The 18918-nt window shown below is 41.7% G+C and overlaps 1 protein-coding gene and 1 long non-coding RNA gene across 3 annotated transcripts in view; one reads left to right on the top strand and one right to left on the bottom strand.

The window, feature by feature from the left end:
* LOC130283352 (uncharacterized) overlaps positions 1-11120 on the top strand; it is a 94502-nt gene extending 83382 nt beyond the window's left edge. The window contains exon 3 of the long non-coding RNA XR_008846669.1: positions 8625-11120. This is a non-coding gene — a long non-coding RNA (uncharacterized LOC130283352). The remainder of the gene's footprint in view (positions 1-8624) is intronic.
* Positions 1-18385, bottom strand: part of NEGR1 (neuronal growth regulator 1) — a 549860-nt gene extending 531475 nt beyond the window's left edge. Inside the window, exon 1 of one of the 2 annotated variants that reach the window (XM_056532735.1) lies at positions 17918-18385. In XM_056532735.1, the coding sequence (XP_056388710.1) occupies positions 17918-18099 (182 nt within the window). In that variant the 5' untranslated portion in view covers positions 18100-18385. The remainder of the gene's footprint in view (positions 1-17917) is intronic. The other variant, XM_056532736.1, reaches the window with a different exon arrangement.
* Positions 18386-18918: the final 533 nt, after the last annotated feature.

The following is an 18918-nucleotide window of genomic DNA, read 5'->3' as shown; positions in this document are numbered from 1 at the left end:
GGCAGTACTACAGTGTACTAGAGTGTGTACCAACACCTTTACTTTTGTTTTTGATTAGTATATAGTAGTTATACACCTACTCTCCAGCTCAATCTGTATACTGCTGCATTCTCTTTGAAATCAGTATATTGTATATAGTTGTTATAGACCTCCCCTCCAGCTCTATCTGTATACTGCTGCTGCTATCTCTATGGGATCAAGATATATATAAGTTAAACACATCCTCTCCTGCTTTATTTGTATATTGTTGCTGCTGTTTCTATGATATGCATGGCCTACAATCCTTTGTTTATACTAAGTATTTTTATGTATAATTCATCTTAACCAGTAGCCCTCAAACTGTGGACCTCCACTTGTTGCAAACCTACAACTTGTTTGGAGATCAATAATCTAAACGATGCACCATTGCTGGGGTCAGTGGTATAGGTCACATGTGCTATGTGGTATAGGTGGCGCCAATTATAGTTCAGCTTTTGAGTCATAACTCAATCTTTGCCAAGGGTAAATGACTCTCTATTGCCATGACTCTCTATTGCCATTGGCTCTATTGCCATGACTCTCTATTGCCATTGGCTCTATTGCCATGACTCTCTATTGCCATTGGCTCTATTGCCATGACTCTCTATTGCCATTGGCTCTATTGCCATGACTCTCTATTGCCATTGGCTCTATTGCCATGACTCTCTATTGCCATTGGCTCTATTGCCATGACTCCCTATTGCCATTGGCTCTATTGCTATGACTCTCTATTGCCATTGGTTCTATTGCCATGACTCTCTATTGCCATTGGCTCTATTGCCATGAATCCTAATTCTGTAGAACCCTTTGATAAGCAGAGGCCTTAGTAGAGCACCATTGCACCGACAAAACAACGCACCACCCCACCCCAACATGAAGTGCCGATTAGAATTTTTTTTTGCCACTGAAGCCTATGTGATAACTCACTTCATTATGCTATACTGGTCTTATGGCACCCTTTGTGCACTGTAGAGTATCAAGCGATCAATTCCAGTATCAATTCCAGAGTCCTGGAATATCTGTGAGATATTGGTCAATGACTCGTAATTCCTTCTATGGTAATAAGGTTCAGTCTTGTGCAGTATATACTGAATGGATGAGAGAGATTAGTTTTGTATGTGTATATTACCAGTTCTGCGCCTATATTACGGCAGACTGACATGGGGCAACTGGAGGTGTAATGGCTCGGACTGACATCCCCATTGGAACCTATGAGGCTGTCACTATGGGTTGTTAAGTCCGCGGTTGGGCCGGGACAGTCAGAAAAACATCCCATTAAAATACTTGGGTGAAACAGTCTACAGCCAAGGCCTACAAGATAATAAATAGGGTAAACTGTGTATAATAACCTCTAGTACATTCAACTATTTTGACATTTTCAGGTAAAAAAATGACCCCCTCCCCCATTATTTAGAATTTACCAAAATCACTGTGCAATGCTTTGTTTCCCCTGCGGAGGCGCTGGTGATAAAATAAGAACCATTTGAAGCCAAGGGAGTACAAACCACAGTAATCGGTTATATCTCAGACCATCCTTAAAGGGGTACTCCACTGGAAAACATTTCTTTTAAATCAACTTATGCCAGAAAGTTAAACAGATTTGTAAATGACTACTATTTAAAAATCCTAATCCTTCCAGTGCTTATCAGCTGCTGTATGCTCCACAGAAATTTCTTCTCTTTTTTACATTTCCTTTCTGTCTGACCACAGTTCTCTCTGCTGACACCTCTATCAATTTTAGTGATAGAAATTCAATGCAAGCAGATGAAGCAAACCGATCCCATCAATGGGCAGATAAGAGAGGCTGAAATACCTATATCCACGTATGAAACAGAGAAATAGGGTATCACTACTGAAAATGCCTTCGTATTGAAATAAAGAGCCTTTTATTATACCCATAATACAAGCATGAAGATAAAGTGTATAAATATATCATCGACGATGCCAGGGGTGAGGAAGGCTCAGTCTGAGACGATACACGCGGGAAATGCCAGGAACATCCTTCTTTCTACTTCACTCTTTCATTTAGTAATAATTTCTACGTGTTTACTTTTTTTCCCAATTTGTAGCATTTCTGCTGCTATTCTTATGTACTTTATCTAGGTGCTTTTCTTATGGGCATGCTAAGAGTCTCTTTAATTCATTCCTAGGCATTTTCATTGGTTATATTATTCCCTTGCTGGCCTGAGTCTATATCCAGTACTAACATAGACTTTTTGGGGAGAATTTATTATTGTCTTTGCATTGTTTTTTTTTTTTTGCATGTAAAATATCACAAATGTTTACGCAATACACGTTCCTGTGAGACTTTTTGGCACTGTCTGTTTCAGGAATGTGTTCTGTAGAAGCCAATTTCAGGATTGATGGTAAGCGTCTGATCCCTGATGGTCCGAACGATGAGACAACCTGCAACCTATTAGATGGGCCCCCAGTTCTCTGAGATGAGTGAGTGCTGTAGACGGAACCCACCCTATTAATTTCTATGGAGCGCTGGAGATGCCTCTTAGAGTGCGGGGTTCTCATTTAGGAGATTGTGAGGGGTCCCCGTGGTCGGACCCTATGCACACCCTCCCACCCCATGCTCAGGCACTAATCCTGTGGATAGGGGATAAGTTGACTTTCACTGGACAACCCCATTAATCATAAGCTATGGACACCTTTAAATGGATTTTTTTTTACATATGTTAGGGGTTATGTTTCATTTTTAGACCCCTTGCTACACCGTTTTAGAGCAAGATTGTAGCTTCAGATTCTTCTTCATGTGAGACTATAGTTTGCAGTTGGTGCTCTGCTTTTTCTCTACACTTGCACTATTTAAAGCAGTAGTTCAGCACTGGAAAACGTATCCCCTATCCTAAGCATAGGGGATAAGTTTCAGATCACCGGGTATCCAACACTGGGACCCCCCCATGATCTCCCATACGGGGTACAGGCTCTCCAGCCAGATAGTGTGTGTCAACCACCGCACTAAGCGGCGTCCGACACGCCCCCTCAATACAGTGCTATGGCAGAGCCAGAGATTGCCGAAGCCAGCGCTCCGGCTCTCTCATACAGTTTTGGTCGACACGCCCCTTCCAGTGGACTGCTGGGGCCGCGTACGGGGATCACAGGGGGTCCCAGCAGTCGGACCCCCGCAATCTGAAACTTATGCCCTATCCTTAGGATAGGGAATAAGTTTTCAAGTCCTGGAGTACTCCTTTATTTCTCCCCTGCAGTGTGTGTGTGTGTTCCTCTCTATCTACAGCCAGTGTCAGCTGTCCTCCATGTATGCTCTCCCTTCTCTCCTTAATCTTAATCTGTACACCTTGCTACTTGATGCAATCGCTAAAACTCACATATGTAAGGGGGATAGCAAAACTTACAAGGGACTAAAATAGTCCTGATAAATGTTTTACCCAGACTCCCCTTAAAGGGGTTTAGCCATCACAACATATTGAAAACCAATCTTTAGCACACTATCTTATCCTCAGTATGCCCTCTGATTAGATACAGACTATTTAGATAAAGTTTTACCTCTAATGGTGCTGGATATGTCTGAAAATATAGGGGTCACTTCTAATCCCTCGACCTGCTTGCACACTATCGCAAACTGGAGACAGAGCTTCCAGAAGTCCTATACAAGTCTATGGAACTTCTAGCAACTCCCTCTGCAGATCGCGAAAGTCTGCAAGCAGGTCATGGGATCAAGAGCAGGCCCGATATTTTTGGACATATCCTGCCCCTGGGAGCACCTTTAGAGGTACCCTTTGATTTTGCATGAATAATTAAAAAAAAAAAAGTCCATAGCCTTTAAATCCATTGCTTAGACCAGTGCTTACCAACCAGGATTCCTCCAGCTGTTGTAATACTACAACTCCCACCATGCCCGGACAGCCGTTGGCTGGCCGGGCATGCTAGAAGTTATAGTTTTGCAGCATCGAAGCAACCTGCTTGGAGAACACTCTATTAGAACTATACTAGGGATTTTAAGGGCCAGGCCAGAGATCGGGGTTTCCCTTCTAAGAGCAGGTGATTCATCAATACAGGGCAATACAGGGTAGAGTGTGTGCTATCACCTTTACTTTTCTTTCAGCATTTGGCTTCCCGGGCATTCTGAGAGTTGTGGTTTTGTAACAGCTGGAGGCAACCTGGTTGAAAAAACAGTGTTTTAGAGCTATACTAGGGGGTATTAGAGCAAGGCAAGAGTCTGGGGTTTCCCATTTAAGAGCAGGTGATCCATTGATACAGGGCGATATAGGCTTTAGTGTGTGCTATCACCTATAGCCTTTGGATGTCCAGACAACCTAAGAGGTGTGGTTTTGCAACAGTTGGAGGCACCCTTATGTGAAACACTTTTCAAGTCTATTTAACTCTATAGGGACTGAACTGCAATACCATATACAGACTATGAACAAGGGAGGCACTGTTTTGGGAGAAGCAGAAGGACTTTTCTTTCTAATCCCATTTGTTTCTAACGCATTTCATCCCCCATCAGCTTCCTCCCAAGTGATTTGTAGGCACCAGACAGCCTCATAGACTCAAGTCTCTGCTCCGTACTGAACTGTTAGCAGTTTAACACTGCAGCCATGTTTCATTTCGGCTTCATGCAACTTGTCCAATTACCCGAGCAAGAAAAACAAAAGTTAAACTCAGTGTTATATGTAAAAATCTCTTCAATTCTCTTAGGGCTCCGCATTCTTCTAGTATAAGCTAATACCCGGGCCCGTGACCTTTTAGAACACTCAGTGCTTCCTGTAAATATTCCCCTGATACCCCCCCTCCTCCGAAATGGCTTAAGTGCTTAATACCTACACAATGATATGTAATGAAGATTCTGCTCCTCCGCTGCCTGGGGATAGCGTCTTTACACTGTATATATCTATCGTCTTGTTATATTGCTTTTGTTCTATGCCTGTTGTATAAAATTACCAAGCATGACATCATCATTACATCATTAACGAAACATGCTTGTACATAGGAGCAGTATTATAGTAGTTATATTCTTGTATATAGGAGCAGTATTATAGTAGATATATTCCTGTATATAGAAGCAGTATTATAGTAGTTATATTCTTGTACATAGGAGCAGTATTATAGTAGTTATATTCTTGTATATAGGAGCAGTATTATAGTAGTTATATTCTTGTATATAGGAGCAGTATTATAGTAGTTATATTCTTGTATATAGGAGGCAGCATTATAGTAATTATATTCTTGTATATAGGAGCAGTATTATAGTAGTTATATTCCTGTATATAGGAGCAGTATTATAGTAGTTATATTCTTGTATATAGGGAGCAGTATTATAGTAGTTATATTCTTGTATATAGGAGCAGTATTATAGTAGTTATATTCTTGTATATAGTGGGCAGTATTATAGTAGTTATATTCTTATATATAGGAGAAGTATTATAGTAGTTATATTCTTGTATATAGGGGACAGTATTATAGTAGTTATATTCCTGTATATAGGAGCAGTATTATAGTAGTTATATTCATGTATATAGGAGCAGTATTATAGGAGTTATATTCTTGTATATAGGGGCAGTTTTATAGTAGCTATATTCTTGTACATAGGGGCAGTATTATTGTAGTTATATTCTTGAAGTACATGTAGTTTATATATAGTAGTAAGGAGTCTGGACAGTATTATAGTAGTTACTGTATATTTTTATATATGGAGCAATATTATAGCACTTATATTCTTGTACAGAGTGGACAGTTTTATAGTAATATGAGATTGTATAGTTATGATATTTACCCAGTAAAAGATAATGAGCTCACCCTAGTATAATTTAAATGGGAACTCTGTGTTTCATTCTGGCACATGATGGGGATGATACCTTCACACATTATTACCAACTTGGTTTACAGTGGACTCCCAAACCCCGGGGATATTCTATGACTATGTACTATGAATGTGGATTTGGAGAAATAATTTGTCTTTTCTGGCAGCCAGGCGTAAATAAATCGGACACGATGGAGAAGGATCATTTTAACAATGAAAAATGTTTTATTAAAATACATTTCAAATATATATATATATATATATATTTTTTTTACATTCTGCATGGAAGGATATAGGCATTTAGGTTCTGAGTCAATAGTCCACAAGTTGCCAATTACTGTAGATTTCTTTTTTCCCAAACCAATTTCTTGGGAATACACTACCCCTTTCTAGCATTCATTATTTTCGCCGCTTTCATGGGTGAATATGGGGCCACCAGTGATTCACAATTAAAGCCGTCCTCCGCACACATGGCTGCCAATGCAGATGGTGGTAAGCATGAACATCCAGTGGTCAGCATTTTTATCTCATAACTCCTGGAACAAGATGACAGCTTATTAATTCCTCTAGAGGCACAACTTGAAGAGTCAAGCAGTAAATTTGTGTGAATTGACAGGCGTCCCTGTGGAATTTTTATTTATTTATTAATTTTTTTTTCATTGTTTTTTTTTTAAGTTGCTGATAACGACTAATATCTACAAATACCAACTACTTGCTTTAAACGTCTTCCCCAATGGGGAAGAACTGTTAAAATACAAGGTAAAATAAATATTATAAAGGAAAAAAAATTAAAATAAATTCATGTAGAATATTGATAACATACGGGTGTGCAAAGTGAAGAATAAACAAGTGGGGCACGGAACATATTGGGCCTCATTTACTAAGGTTTTTCCAAGTAGATTTTGTAGGGTTTATTTGTGCCGCATGTGTTGTGCACTAGAATTTCCAACAACAAATAAATCCAAAAAACCCTACTTACTCTCCATTTTACTCACAAAACCCTACAAAGGGGTTTGGCCATCAGGGAAAAGGGGCGTGTCTCAAAAAATCTAAAGAAACCTACACATTTACAAATTTTTACACATATAATAAGCTATAGATAACCCAACAGCTCAGAACAAGTGTAAAAAGAACAAAATGTAGGGAAAATCGCCAAATACAAGATACAAGAGTAAATACCATGGAAAAATACCAGTCGGAAACAAAGACTCACAAAGAAAACTCCACTCCACTATTAGTAAATGGGGGTCATTGAGTTGACGTCTTGGGTATTTGATGTTTCGGTAAACATGTGTAAAAAATCCTAAGACAACATATATGCCCGATGTTAGAACCTCACAGAAAGCAGTATAACCAAAGTGAATATGTCACTAGGACTGAGGTGCCATATTAAAGGGGTGATCCAGGATCAGAAAAACAGAGCTACTTTCTTTCAAAAACAGCTCCCTGTCTGTCTCCAGGTTGGGTGTGGTTCTGCAGCTCAGTTCCATTGAAGTGAATGGAGCCAAGTTGTAATACCACACCCAACCTGGAGACAGACGTGGAGCTGTTTTTGAAAGAAATTAGCTGTGTTCTTCTATTCCTGGATAACCCCTTTAAAACATATTTTAAATGAGACGATTAAAAATCACCACATAACAAAAGGAAAAAGTGAATCCCCACTTTTATATATGAAAAGTAATTAAACAATACTAAAAGGTCAAATCGTCACCTGCCGATCACCTATTTCAACAACAACTTGGTTGCATAGATAATGGTGCTCCTGCATAGAACAAGTACAAATTTAGAAATTCCATGCACAGTAACGTCCCCATCCCAACGTGTTTCGGTAAATGTGTCGATTTACATAATGACACATGAACTTCCTCAGGGGACACGAACAAGGGAAATGTGCAATAATAAAAATACAGAGCAGTAATTAGTTAGTAGTATACACTCACAACCTAGCAAAATAAAACACCAATCAAATGCTACAACTGACCAAGATCATAGACACCAGGTTAGTTGGTAACTAATTAAGCCTGGCAATATAGCGTCCCCACCATCCCAGATATTGCCATACACAGCGGGAGGACTCGGTTGGGCAGTCCATCCAGGAGGAATAGAGAGGGGACACTACAGGCTCCAGATAAAATCAGAAATACGAAAGACGACTCTATTATGGCAGGGTTCCCTGTCAGTAGTGGTGTTTGATGTTTCCTGCTTTGAGAAAGTAAACAAGGAATAAGTGGATCCTTGGTCAACTAAGGCCTCATTCACACTGCCATTGCTCCCTGACGAGAATGGCCATTAAAGTCTCTTTTCTGTTTTGTGACTTTAACGGTCGTTCTCATGACGGGGAGCAACGGGCAACAACGGGTCCTGATGGCTCTCATTTACTATAATGGGGGCTGTCGGGCACTGTTGTTTTTTGACGGGACTAACGGGAGAAAAAGACGGCACATGCGGTCATTTTTCTCCCGCTAGCTCCCCCTACAGCCGCCACACTGCTGGGTGCTAACAGCAGTGTGAAAGAAGACTAAGCCCAACCTTCTACTAAACACACCAAGTAGACCAAACTCAATGGAGAAGACCATTCTGCTTGGAGTTGGATGTAGGACGTTGAAGGCAATGACTGTGGCCCCCAAGATGCTGAAAAACTTCAACTCCCAGCGTGCCCGGACAGCCGTTGGCTGTCCGGGCATTCTGGGAGTTGAAGTTTTGCAACATTTGGGGGGGCCACAGTTTGAAACCACTGGACTAGAGGAAGAAACCATAGGTCAGGTGTCAAAAAGCTCAAAGACTTTAAATAACTAAAAAATATTCTCTATAAACAGTATTCCTATGTTGTCTCTTCCAGGTTTGGAGACCAACTTGACATCAACAGGTCCAGCACATTCACTTTTTGAGGGAGTTTTTTTTCACAACGTCTTGGAAGTGACGTCTTGGAAATGTTGGTTTTACCCAAAGAGTCTACCACCCCTTGGCAATCCTCATTCAAGAAGAGTTGGTCGAATTCTAGTTGGGTTGACAGCATTTTTTTGTGACTTCACGACATGTGGATAAGGGAATAGGCTGCTGCCAGTCACCTCTGAAATCAGCTTATCTCCTACAGGGACAAGGATATTAAAATTCAGTGTGCCCCAGTCTTTCTTTCCCTTGACCTGTGCCCCATACATTGGCCATAAGCTCAGATTCAGCCTATTGTTTTAAAGTGGTAAAGGTTGGCTTAAAGGGTGTCCAGGATTAGAACCATGCCAAATCTGTCCATGGGATGTGTATGGCAGTGAAGCTCTGCCCACTTTATGCCAATAGAGCTGAGTTGCCCTACTAGACACAGCCAATGGGCAGATGTGGGGCTGATACTCAAAAAGCCTCTTATGCTATACAAAGGATTACTGTGACAGATAGTTCTAGTGGCGGAGGCTTAACTTCAAGTCAAACTGAATTGAGTTATCCCAAGATTAGAAGGCATCACCTATCCATAAGATAGGTCATATTTGACTTTGTGGTGGGAGTCTGATTGCTGAGACCCCCACTGTTAATGAAAATGAAGGTCCCCTTTGTCCCCTATGGGATATGTCTTAACATGCTATGTCTGAATCCTACGACAAATCACCGATGGTCCACATGACATCATAGTGTTTAGAAGTATTTGGTATAATGGGGAAAGTGAACTCTACGAAATATTACAATCATTTCCATTATATTACACTGCACCCCTATTAGGGGTCTGTGCCCTCTCTCCTCAAGGCAAAGGGTCCAGATTGTGCAACTCCCATTGCTGCACCATGGGCAACAAGGACATAAGTACCTTAATGGCAGACCATGAGGTTACTATGGGGCCCTTGAAGAGAGGAGGATCCATACTGGTTGGTACCATTCCTTTTTTATTGGTAAGGAACTGTGCAGAACTACATTGTCAGAAAAATAATGGAGGAGGGTACTGACCAATGGGTCATGGAATACAAATGAAAATAAACACCAGATTTGTCCTGGGCAGGCATGATAGGAGTGCCATTTTGATATTTTAGGCCCCACTTTCTTGTACGCCAGTGGTATGCAAATAGCAGAAAAATTCAGCCTATACCTATACAGATGGTAAACTATCAGTGGGCACCATAGAAATTATTTGATTGGGATCCCCTAGACAGAAGAGTGGAAGGAGGCATACACACAGATACAACACATACACACATTCAGTTCAGGAACTCCCTAGGAGTTATGTTGCCCCATTTTCCTCTAAGCTTATAGTAGACACAAAAATCCATAAAATAAACTCAACTACTACTATAGACAAAGCAGGTACATAAGAGATTGGAACTCCAAGCCCTAAATACTTTAATAAACCATTATGAACTGGAACCATTGGATGTTGCAATGAATCGGGCTCCGTCTACACGTCCTCATAGTTTTTACAAAGTCTATGATGGAAATGAAGAACTGGTTACAATAATCCATGATTCATGTTCTACAGCGATGATTTCTAACCTGTGTCTAGTATGATCCAACAGACACGGGCTGCTAGTGCATGCTGGGAATTGTACTTTTGCAACCGCTGAAAGAGGCACAGGTTGGAGACCTCTGATCCCCCATTGACTTACAAATGTTTTGCCGGGTTTCCATTGATTTCTTGCATGCTACATTATCCTGATAGTAAAAAATGCAACATAAAGTAGCGCGCTGAATCTATAGCGGGGCACACCGAATTGCCATACTTCCATACTACAGATTTATAGACATTCTGTATGCCACCATACAAGTCCTCCGGCAGACACTGAAATCACCCATGGAAGCAATAGTTCTGAGGAAGAATATATAATGGGGCAAATCCCAACCGGCTTTCAAATTCCATATTAATGCAACAGAAAACAAACATTTTTATGCCAACAAGTAACGATAGAGAAATGGGCACTCACCCTGTTAAAACGTAGCTTTTAATGGAGTTCTGCGGCGATAGACACCCAAGTGTCTGATCGCGGGGGTCCGGGTGCTGGAACCCCCCGCAATCTCCTATATGGGGCCCCGGCTCTGCCGCAGCATTACGCCGCGGCCGACACGCCCCCTCCATGTATCTCTATGGGAGAGGCGGAGATGCAGCGTTCGTGTATCACAGCCTCTCCCATAGAGCTGAATAGAGGGGGCGTGTCTGTTGACCTCAGTGAGGTCGACGACACAAGCATTATCCACGCAGAGCCGCAGCAATGCCCGGTGTATGGGAGATCGCGGAGGGTGCCAGCGGTCGGACACCCCCGCGATAAGACTCTTATACCCAATCCTGCGCATAGGGGATAAGTTGTTTATCGCCGCAGAACTCCTTTAATTTTTCATACAAAAACACTCTCATGGCAATGGAACAAAAACAGACTGGGCGGCCGCCGAGTCTGTTTTTGTTCCATTACCATGAGAGTGTTTTAAGCATGATGAATTCAAAACTACATTTTAACAGGGTGAGTGCCCATTTCTCTATCATTACTTATTGACTCATACATTACTGGACTGGACTTTAGTGTGAGCAGAAACCTTGCGTTTATGTTTCCCCTCCAGCACGCGGATATATACATTTTTTACAACTCCGTTCCAACCCTAGTATTTTAAAGGGGTACTCCGCTGCTCAGCATTTGGCGTCATAGCCCTGCCCCCTCATGACATCACACCCCGCCCCCTCAATGCAAGTCTATGGAAGGAGGTGTGGTAGCTGTCACACCCCCTCCCATAGACTTGCATTGAGGGGGTGGGGCGTGACGTCATAGCCCCGCCCCCTCATGACGCTCCCGGTGCCAGCTCCAGCATTCGGAACTGTTTGTTCCAAACGCTGTGCAGCGGAGTACCCCTTTAAACAGTAGTGCCACCTGCACATTTCTTTGTGCCTAGTGGGTCCAAAAAGAGAATGTGAGTGGCCTTTATGTCAGTCTAATGTATTTATTCGGAAATAGATTTTGTATCTAGTCACACCTTGACAAATGGTTTTCCGAAACGCATCGGTTTGTTTTTCTGGTGATTTTTATGGCCTCTCTGTATTTTTTATATTTTGATGAGTGGCAGTTTGAAGTACGGTGGAGCCCCAAAGTCTATTGGTGCTGTATTAGGGCCTAATGCAAGTCAGCAATTTTACAAAGCCATAATATGGCCCTGAAGTGTAGGGTTGGTATCAGAAAGCCAATGACCTGTGCGTATTGTCACATAGTATGTTGCAGCAGTTTAGAACTCCGATAAGCGCCTTTCCGCGCTCTGGCTATCCGATGAGTTATAACCAGAGGCGTAATTTGTAGCTTCTGTGCCCCAATACAAAATCTGTGCCAATTATAATACTGATCTCTTATGGGGCAGATGTGCTTTGGGGTCCTGCTGCGACTGCTACCACTGCAGCCCCTATAGCTAAGCCCCTGGTTTTAACCTAAAATCAATGTGGCAATGCATCAGTAAGCAATAAGTCCATTTCTTTCTCTGAATGCAGTATTTAAAATAAAGTGGCCATATAAAATGGCCTGGGAGTTAAATTCATGTAGATTTTGGTGCGGGAAACGTGTACTCAATTTTCTATTGTGGAATCCTGCCCTTGCGCCAGGCACTGAGATTTCAATGTTGCCTTAAGAAATAAAATAAAAACATTATAAAACATTTGTATCTCAGCCGATAAACGCATTCTGCAGCCCCCTTCCTTTACGCATCCCATTTAACCCTTCCAGTATTACACATTTTCTCCGCAGACAAGGAAGATAAGGGAGAATTACTTGAATACATCCATTTTTTTTTTTTACAGGCGAGAGACAAACTTCCCATTCCCCCTCCTTATCAATCTACTCCGCCGGAACACTTCAGCCTCATATATATTAGGAATCTCAGCAAACCGCATTGTGAAATCAAAGATCTACGGCTTAAAGCAGCCGCAGTAAATCTCGGTAGAACTAGGTGTTTGTGCGAAGCTTCCATTTACAGTTCAATCCACATTTGGGGAGCAAAAATAATAATAATGATAATAAAAATTTAAAAAAACGTATTTCACAGTCGCAGGCCATGGGAGCGCACCGGAGTCCAAGGAGCGCGTTTCATCACGGAGACAATGTGAGTTGATATGTTGAGTAAAATGGGGAACGGCAATTGGCTGGCATCAGATGACATCCAGACAAAGTCTTCTGATAGGTCCTAGATACAAGTGGGAGGTCTGGGATTTTGCACCATCACGCTTGCTCAGCTGTTTCGGTAACACCCATAGAAATGAATAGGAGAGAGGCACGTGGGTAGGGGGTTGTGTCAGAACTGTCTACGATGGGGTGGGGGACCCCATTGCAAGGAAAAATCCAGTTGATAAACAATTCATTAGGAAAAGAACATCAAATGATTTATATCAATGGGAAAAAAAGAGACTTTTCAGAATGCAGAGATCCCGCCGATTAGCTGATCGCCAAAACATGAGTCCTCCCACAAAGGACTTAGGTTTGTGAGTCCTTTATGGACAACTTTGTATGAAATAAGAAATAAGGATGGGTTTCCAATGACCCCTTTAGGGTGTAGACCATGTGGCTGCTATGGGGCCCTTGTCCTGGTTGGTCCCATTCCAAATTCTATTGGTAAAAAACTGTGCCGAACTGCTCCCTCCAGGGAACGGCATTGCAGCAAATTAATGGAGGAGGGTGGAGACCATTGGGTCATGGATAGCAAAGGGGAAATAGACACCAAGCCTCTCTGTCCGAGGGTTCAGACGCAATAATAGGAGGCCAATTTTGATATCTGCTATGGGGCCCTTTTTTTCTATGCATGCCACTGTATGGACAGAATGGACAGAAAGGAAATACTCTAGTAAAAAGATCATATGAAGTCAATAATGGATATCCACAATAGCATGACGATCTGTGTGTGACTGAACATTTCATCATCTTAAGAAGTGTTTCCCAACCGACGTGCCTCCAGCTGTTGCAAAACTACAAGTCCCAGCATGCCCGGACAGCCGTTGGCTGTCCGGGCATGCTGGGAGTTGTAGTTTTGCAACAGCTGGTGGCAACCCTGGTTGGGAAACACTGTTGAGGTCTTTCGCCCATCGTTCCCAAGTTTTCCTTCATTTCCAGCTTACATTCCTCATGGAGTGTAAAATAACATTTGAGAGCAATAACATGTTCTGCATTAGTGAATCACCGCAATAGTAACACTGTATATATATATATATATATATATATATATATATATATATATATATTCTTTTATGAACACCGCTTCGTGTATCTCTTTTTATGAAAATCCAATAATCAATCATTGAGAGACAGATTAGAGACTCTGTGTAGATGAGGTGGCGCCCAACGCAAAATATTCACAAATCAAATGTCAACGTGAATTCATTTTCAGGCCTCGCAACTCAAATCCGACGTGTTCACAACACAAGTTCATTGTGCAAGTCATAGGAGAAGAATCCAGCCTTCCAGCACCAAACCGAGGAGCTGAGACTTGTCAGGGCAAGGAGGCTGCATCGCAATGAGATGGGGATGGTACGAGCGATATGAGCCCCCATGGAGGAAAACAACAACAAAATGAGATCTATGCAATGTTTATGAGATAGATATGAGATACATAGATAGATAGATAGATAGATAGATAGATAGATATGAGATAGATAGATAGATAGATAGATATGAGATAGATAAATAGATAGATAGATATGAGATAGATAGATAGATAGATAGAAAGATAGATATGAGATAGATAGATAGATAGATAGATATGAGATAGATAGATAGATAGATATGGGATAGATATATACATATGAGATAGATAGAAAGATAGATAGATAGATAGATAGATAGATATGAGATAGATAGATATGAGATACATAGATAGGTAGGAGATAGATAGATAGATAAATATGAGATAGATAGATAGATAGATAGATAGATGGAAAGATAGATAGATGATAGATAGATAGATATATAGATAGATAGATAGACATATAGATAGATATGAGATAGATATATAGATAGATAGATATGAGATAAATAGATATGAGATAGATAGATAAATATGAGATGGATAGATAGATAGATATGAGATAGATAGATACATAGATAGATAGATAGATAGATAGATAGATATGAGATACAAAGATATATAGATAGATAGATAGATAGATAGATAGATATGAGATAAATAGATATGAGATAGATAGATATGAGATAGATAGATAGATAGATAGATATGAGATAGATAAATAGATAGATATGAGATAGAAAGAAAGATAGATAGATAATAGATAGATAGATAGATATGAGATAGATAAATAGATAGATAGATGATAGATAGATAGATAGATATAGATATAGAGATAGATATAAAATAGAGAGATATGAGATAGATATAGACAGATAGATAGATAGTAGATAGATAGATAGATAGATAGATAGATAGATAGACAGATATACAATAGATAGAAAGACAGACAGACATGAGATTGGTAGACAGACATGGGATTCATGTATATTGAGATTGAAGGTATTTGATGCATATAGATGTGCAATATATATGCAAAAGATAGACAGTCAGACAGACAGATCACTGCAGGTCAGAGCACAAGGGATTGGACATATGGCTGCATTCAGTTCCTATGCATTGGATGTTACATAAATCCCCCTCACACTTTCCCAGCCTTTCCTTATCTCTCGCCTGTATTCTGATTCCTCTGTGTTTTCCTCTCTCATTGCACTGATTTTTTTTTGATTTTTTTTTTAAGAACCCAAAATTCTTCATCCCCTTATTAACCCTATATGTAACACATCAAATGCCAGTACATTCTCTCATCGGCTGGGAATGTCCCTAAAAAGATGTCACATTTCCATTTAAAATCCAGAATAGCCAAGGCTACAAAAAACGTACAACGTATTCACCCCCAGCAAGACGAGCCCCATACCTAGGGACCCCAATGGCGGAGCAGGACTTTAACTACATTCAGATGGCTCGTGGCGAGAAAACAGATCAAAGTGTCTGTAGAGATAAAGCAAAGGCGTAAACGTCTAAGGCGAGAAGAAGAGAAATTGGGATATGCAAAGGGGAAGAAGGGATTTTAACAAAGTATCCAATGCTAATGGGAAACATAAGGGAGGAAAGTTTGCAGGGAGGTAATGATGGCCAATGCAGGAGATATGGAGGACTGGGAAGGGACCCCCCCCCCCCCCCCCCCCCCAGCACCATATGTGAACACCATTTATTAAGACAAGACATCAGCAAAGGTTTAGCTCATAATCTCCATCTACTAATGACTTACAAAGTAGGGTCAGGGCTTGTGTTTGCAGTGAGAACCATGGCAGCTTTCAAAGTCAGTAGGCAAATACTGAGCAGGCATTGTGCTTGTGGTGGAAGTGATAAATAGTGATACATATTTACAAATACAGAGATTCCGACTACATTGTATCAAAATAAAATCTCCTATGGGGAAACTGAATGGGATCTGGAGTGTTACTGATAGGGAGATGATCAGGGACAGAAAGCTAATGCTATGTATGATGTCTATAGAAGCGAGCCAGTATATATATATATATATATATATATATATATATATATATAGACTAACAGTATACAAACAGCACAGTGTACATCACCCACACACACACACTAGTGCCTTCCCCTGCACCTCAGCTAATGACTATTATAATCTCATCAGCAATGATAAATCCCTGTAAAGCCACTGAGCAGGGTATTACAGAATGTGGTCTCACTCAAGACTAAGAGGCACAAATACCTGCTCAGTATAAGGAGGCTTTAACGCTGTAACACTATTAGACGCCAGCAGCATCTTGTGCCTGTCTGCACACTTCAGTAGGTATAGCGCTATTTCCCCCCCCCCCTCACAATACAAGATTCCAATGAACTGATGGGAGATGGAGAGTCGTGCAAGTCAATGGGAGCAAGTCTGGAGTTATTCAGGAGGGGCACTATGACTTGTGTGCATCTATATGGGCAAACTATACAGAAGAGAGACTGGTGACATTTAGTAGATAGAGGGGACAGTCTGCACATCTGGGGGTTGTGCATGGTCTGCAAAATGATAAGATTTTTTTTTGGGGGGGGGGGGGGGGTGTGGATGCACACTAACACTATGCTAATGCTTTTATCACCAATGACTATGACCACACACATTTCAATGCACTAAAAGGAATGAGGAGTCATTAACCCTTGCAGGCAACAGTTGCATTAAACTAGATGGAGGGGGGGGGGGGTGATAATGCTGATGCTTTGTCACCAATGACTGTTCACCAATGACTGTGATCACTATGATCACACATTGCAATGCATTAATAGGGATGAGGAGTCATTAACCCTTGCAGGCAACAGTTGCACTAATCTAGATGGGGGGGGGGTGCTGATGCTTTGTCACCAATGACTGTGATCACTATGATCACACATTGCAATGCATTAATAGGGATGAGAAGCCATTAACCCTTGCAGGCAACAGTGACACTAAACCTAGCATATTAACGCAATGCTAATGCTCTATGACAGTGTTTCCCCACCAGGTTGTTGCAAAACTACAACTCCCAGCATGCCCGGACAGCCTTCGGCTGTCCGGGCATGCTAGGAGTTGTGGTTTTGCAACAACCTGGTGGGGAAACACTGTCATAGAGCATTCATTAGCTCTATCCCAAATGCCTTTAACCACACATTAATGGTTACAAGATGCAAGACTTTATGGATGCAAGACTTTAAAAGGGGGGGGGAGGGGGGGGGTGTAGGGGGCAACAGTCTTACCCCTTGCAGTACTGAAGAATGACCCCCCTCCCAAATCTTAGTTACACAACTTCCACTCTCTCTATCTCTTCCATACAGCTCCCCCTACCTTCATGCACAGACATCTCCAAAAAAAAAAAATAAATTAACAACACAAAACAACACAAACCTGAGGTCTCTCCACTGTAGCTCAACACAACCAAGAATAAGATAGATAAAAAATAATAAAAAATAAAGTAGTGCCACAGTGACTGTGTGTGAAGGAGCAAAGATCCTGAGAAGAACAACTCAACACCCAATATCCAAAAAAAATAGGTTGTCACAGTGCAAAAAGAGAAAAAAACAACAACAACAACACGATGCAAATTCCAAATAAGTAACAAGAACATAAGACAAGAAGAGGAAGCGAAGTGGCAATGCCAAGGCATGGGCACAGGGGGCTCCTACCTAAGCATGGCTGTCTCTCCTTGCTTGACGACCAGGTTGTCCACTGTTGGCCAGGAGTAGTCCATGCTCTGTCCAGCGGGCAAGCAGGAGGGCAGCAGACAGCACACACTGAGGATGACAGCGGCCAGCCACTGGTTTGAGCAGCAAGCAGCAGCACCCTGCACCAACATCATCATGTCCATCACTGCTGGGGCTGCCCCTGTCAGCCTGGGATCCCTGGCAGAGCGCAGGAGGAGGAGGAGGAGGAAGAAGAAGAAGAAGAAGAGGAGGAAGAAGAGTGCAGGGAAGCGCTGCTGCTGGAGAATGAGCAAGGCAAGGCAGCTGCAGCAGCAGCACACGTCCCCCAGGCTCTCAGCCGGTTGCCATGCGGCCGTTTCCCTAGCAACCACAGCCGGGGAGTAGTGCTGGTGCTGCTGCTAGTGCTGCTGCTGATGGTGATGCTGGAGCTGAGAGACAGTGCAACACCCAGGAGCAGCAGCCCTCACAGACCCCCACCAAACACCATCTCCTCCCTCCCCACACACACACCACCACTACCACCTCCAGTCCCCACAAGCTCAGTCCCAGCAGGACTGGAAGGGTTAATGGAGGGATGCATAGAGGGAAGGGGTTAATGCTACAGAGAGAACTTTCTTTTTCTTCTTCTTTTTCTTTTTTTACATAGGCAAACTGAACGATGAGGAGATGTCGTGTAAGTCTGGGGTGCGACAAAAAAAAAATGAATAAAAAAATAAATAAAAATCAGATGATCTGTAAATCACAAGCTCAGGCCCCAGCAGGACAGGAAGGGTTTTTAGAGGGATGCATAGAAGGAAGGGGTTAATGCTTAATGCTACAGAGAGAACTTTTTTTTTTACATTTTTTTTTACATATGCAAAAAGAATGATGTGGAGATGTCGTGAAAATGTGGGGTGCGACAAAAAATAAAAAAAATATAAAAATCAAATGATCTGTAAATCACAAGCTCAGGCCCAGCAGGACAGGTAGGGTTAATAGAGGGA

The sequence above is a fragment of the Hyla sarda genome, chromosome 7, assembly GCF_029499605.1.
Source record: "Hyla sarda isolate aHylSar1 chromosome 7, aHylSar1.hap1, whole genome shotgun sequence".
Classification (NCBI taxonomy): domain Eukaryota; kingdom Metazoa; phylum Chordata; class Amphibia; order Anura; family Hylidae; genus Hyla; species Hyla sarda.
This window is presented reverse-complemented; position numbering and strand designations above follow the sequence as displayed.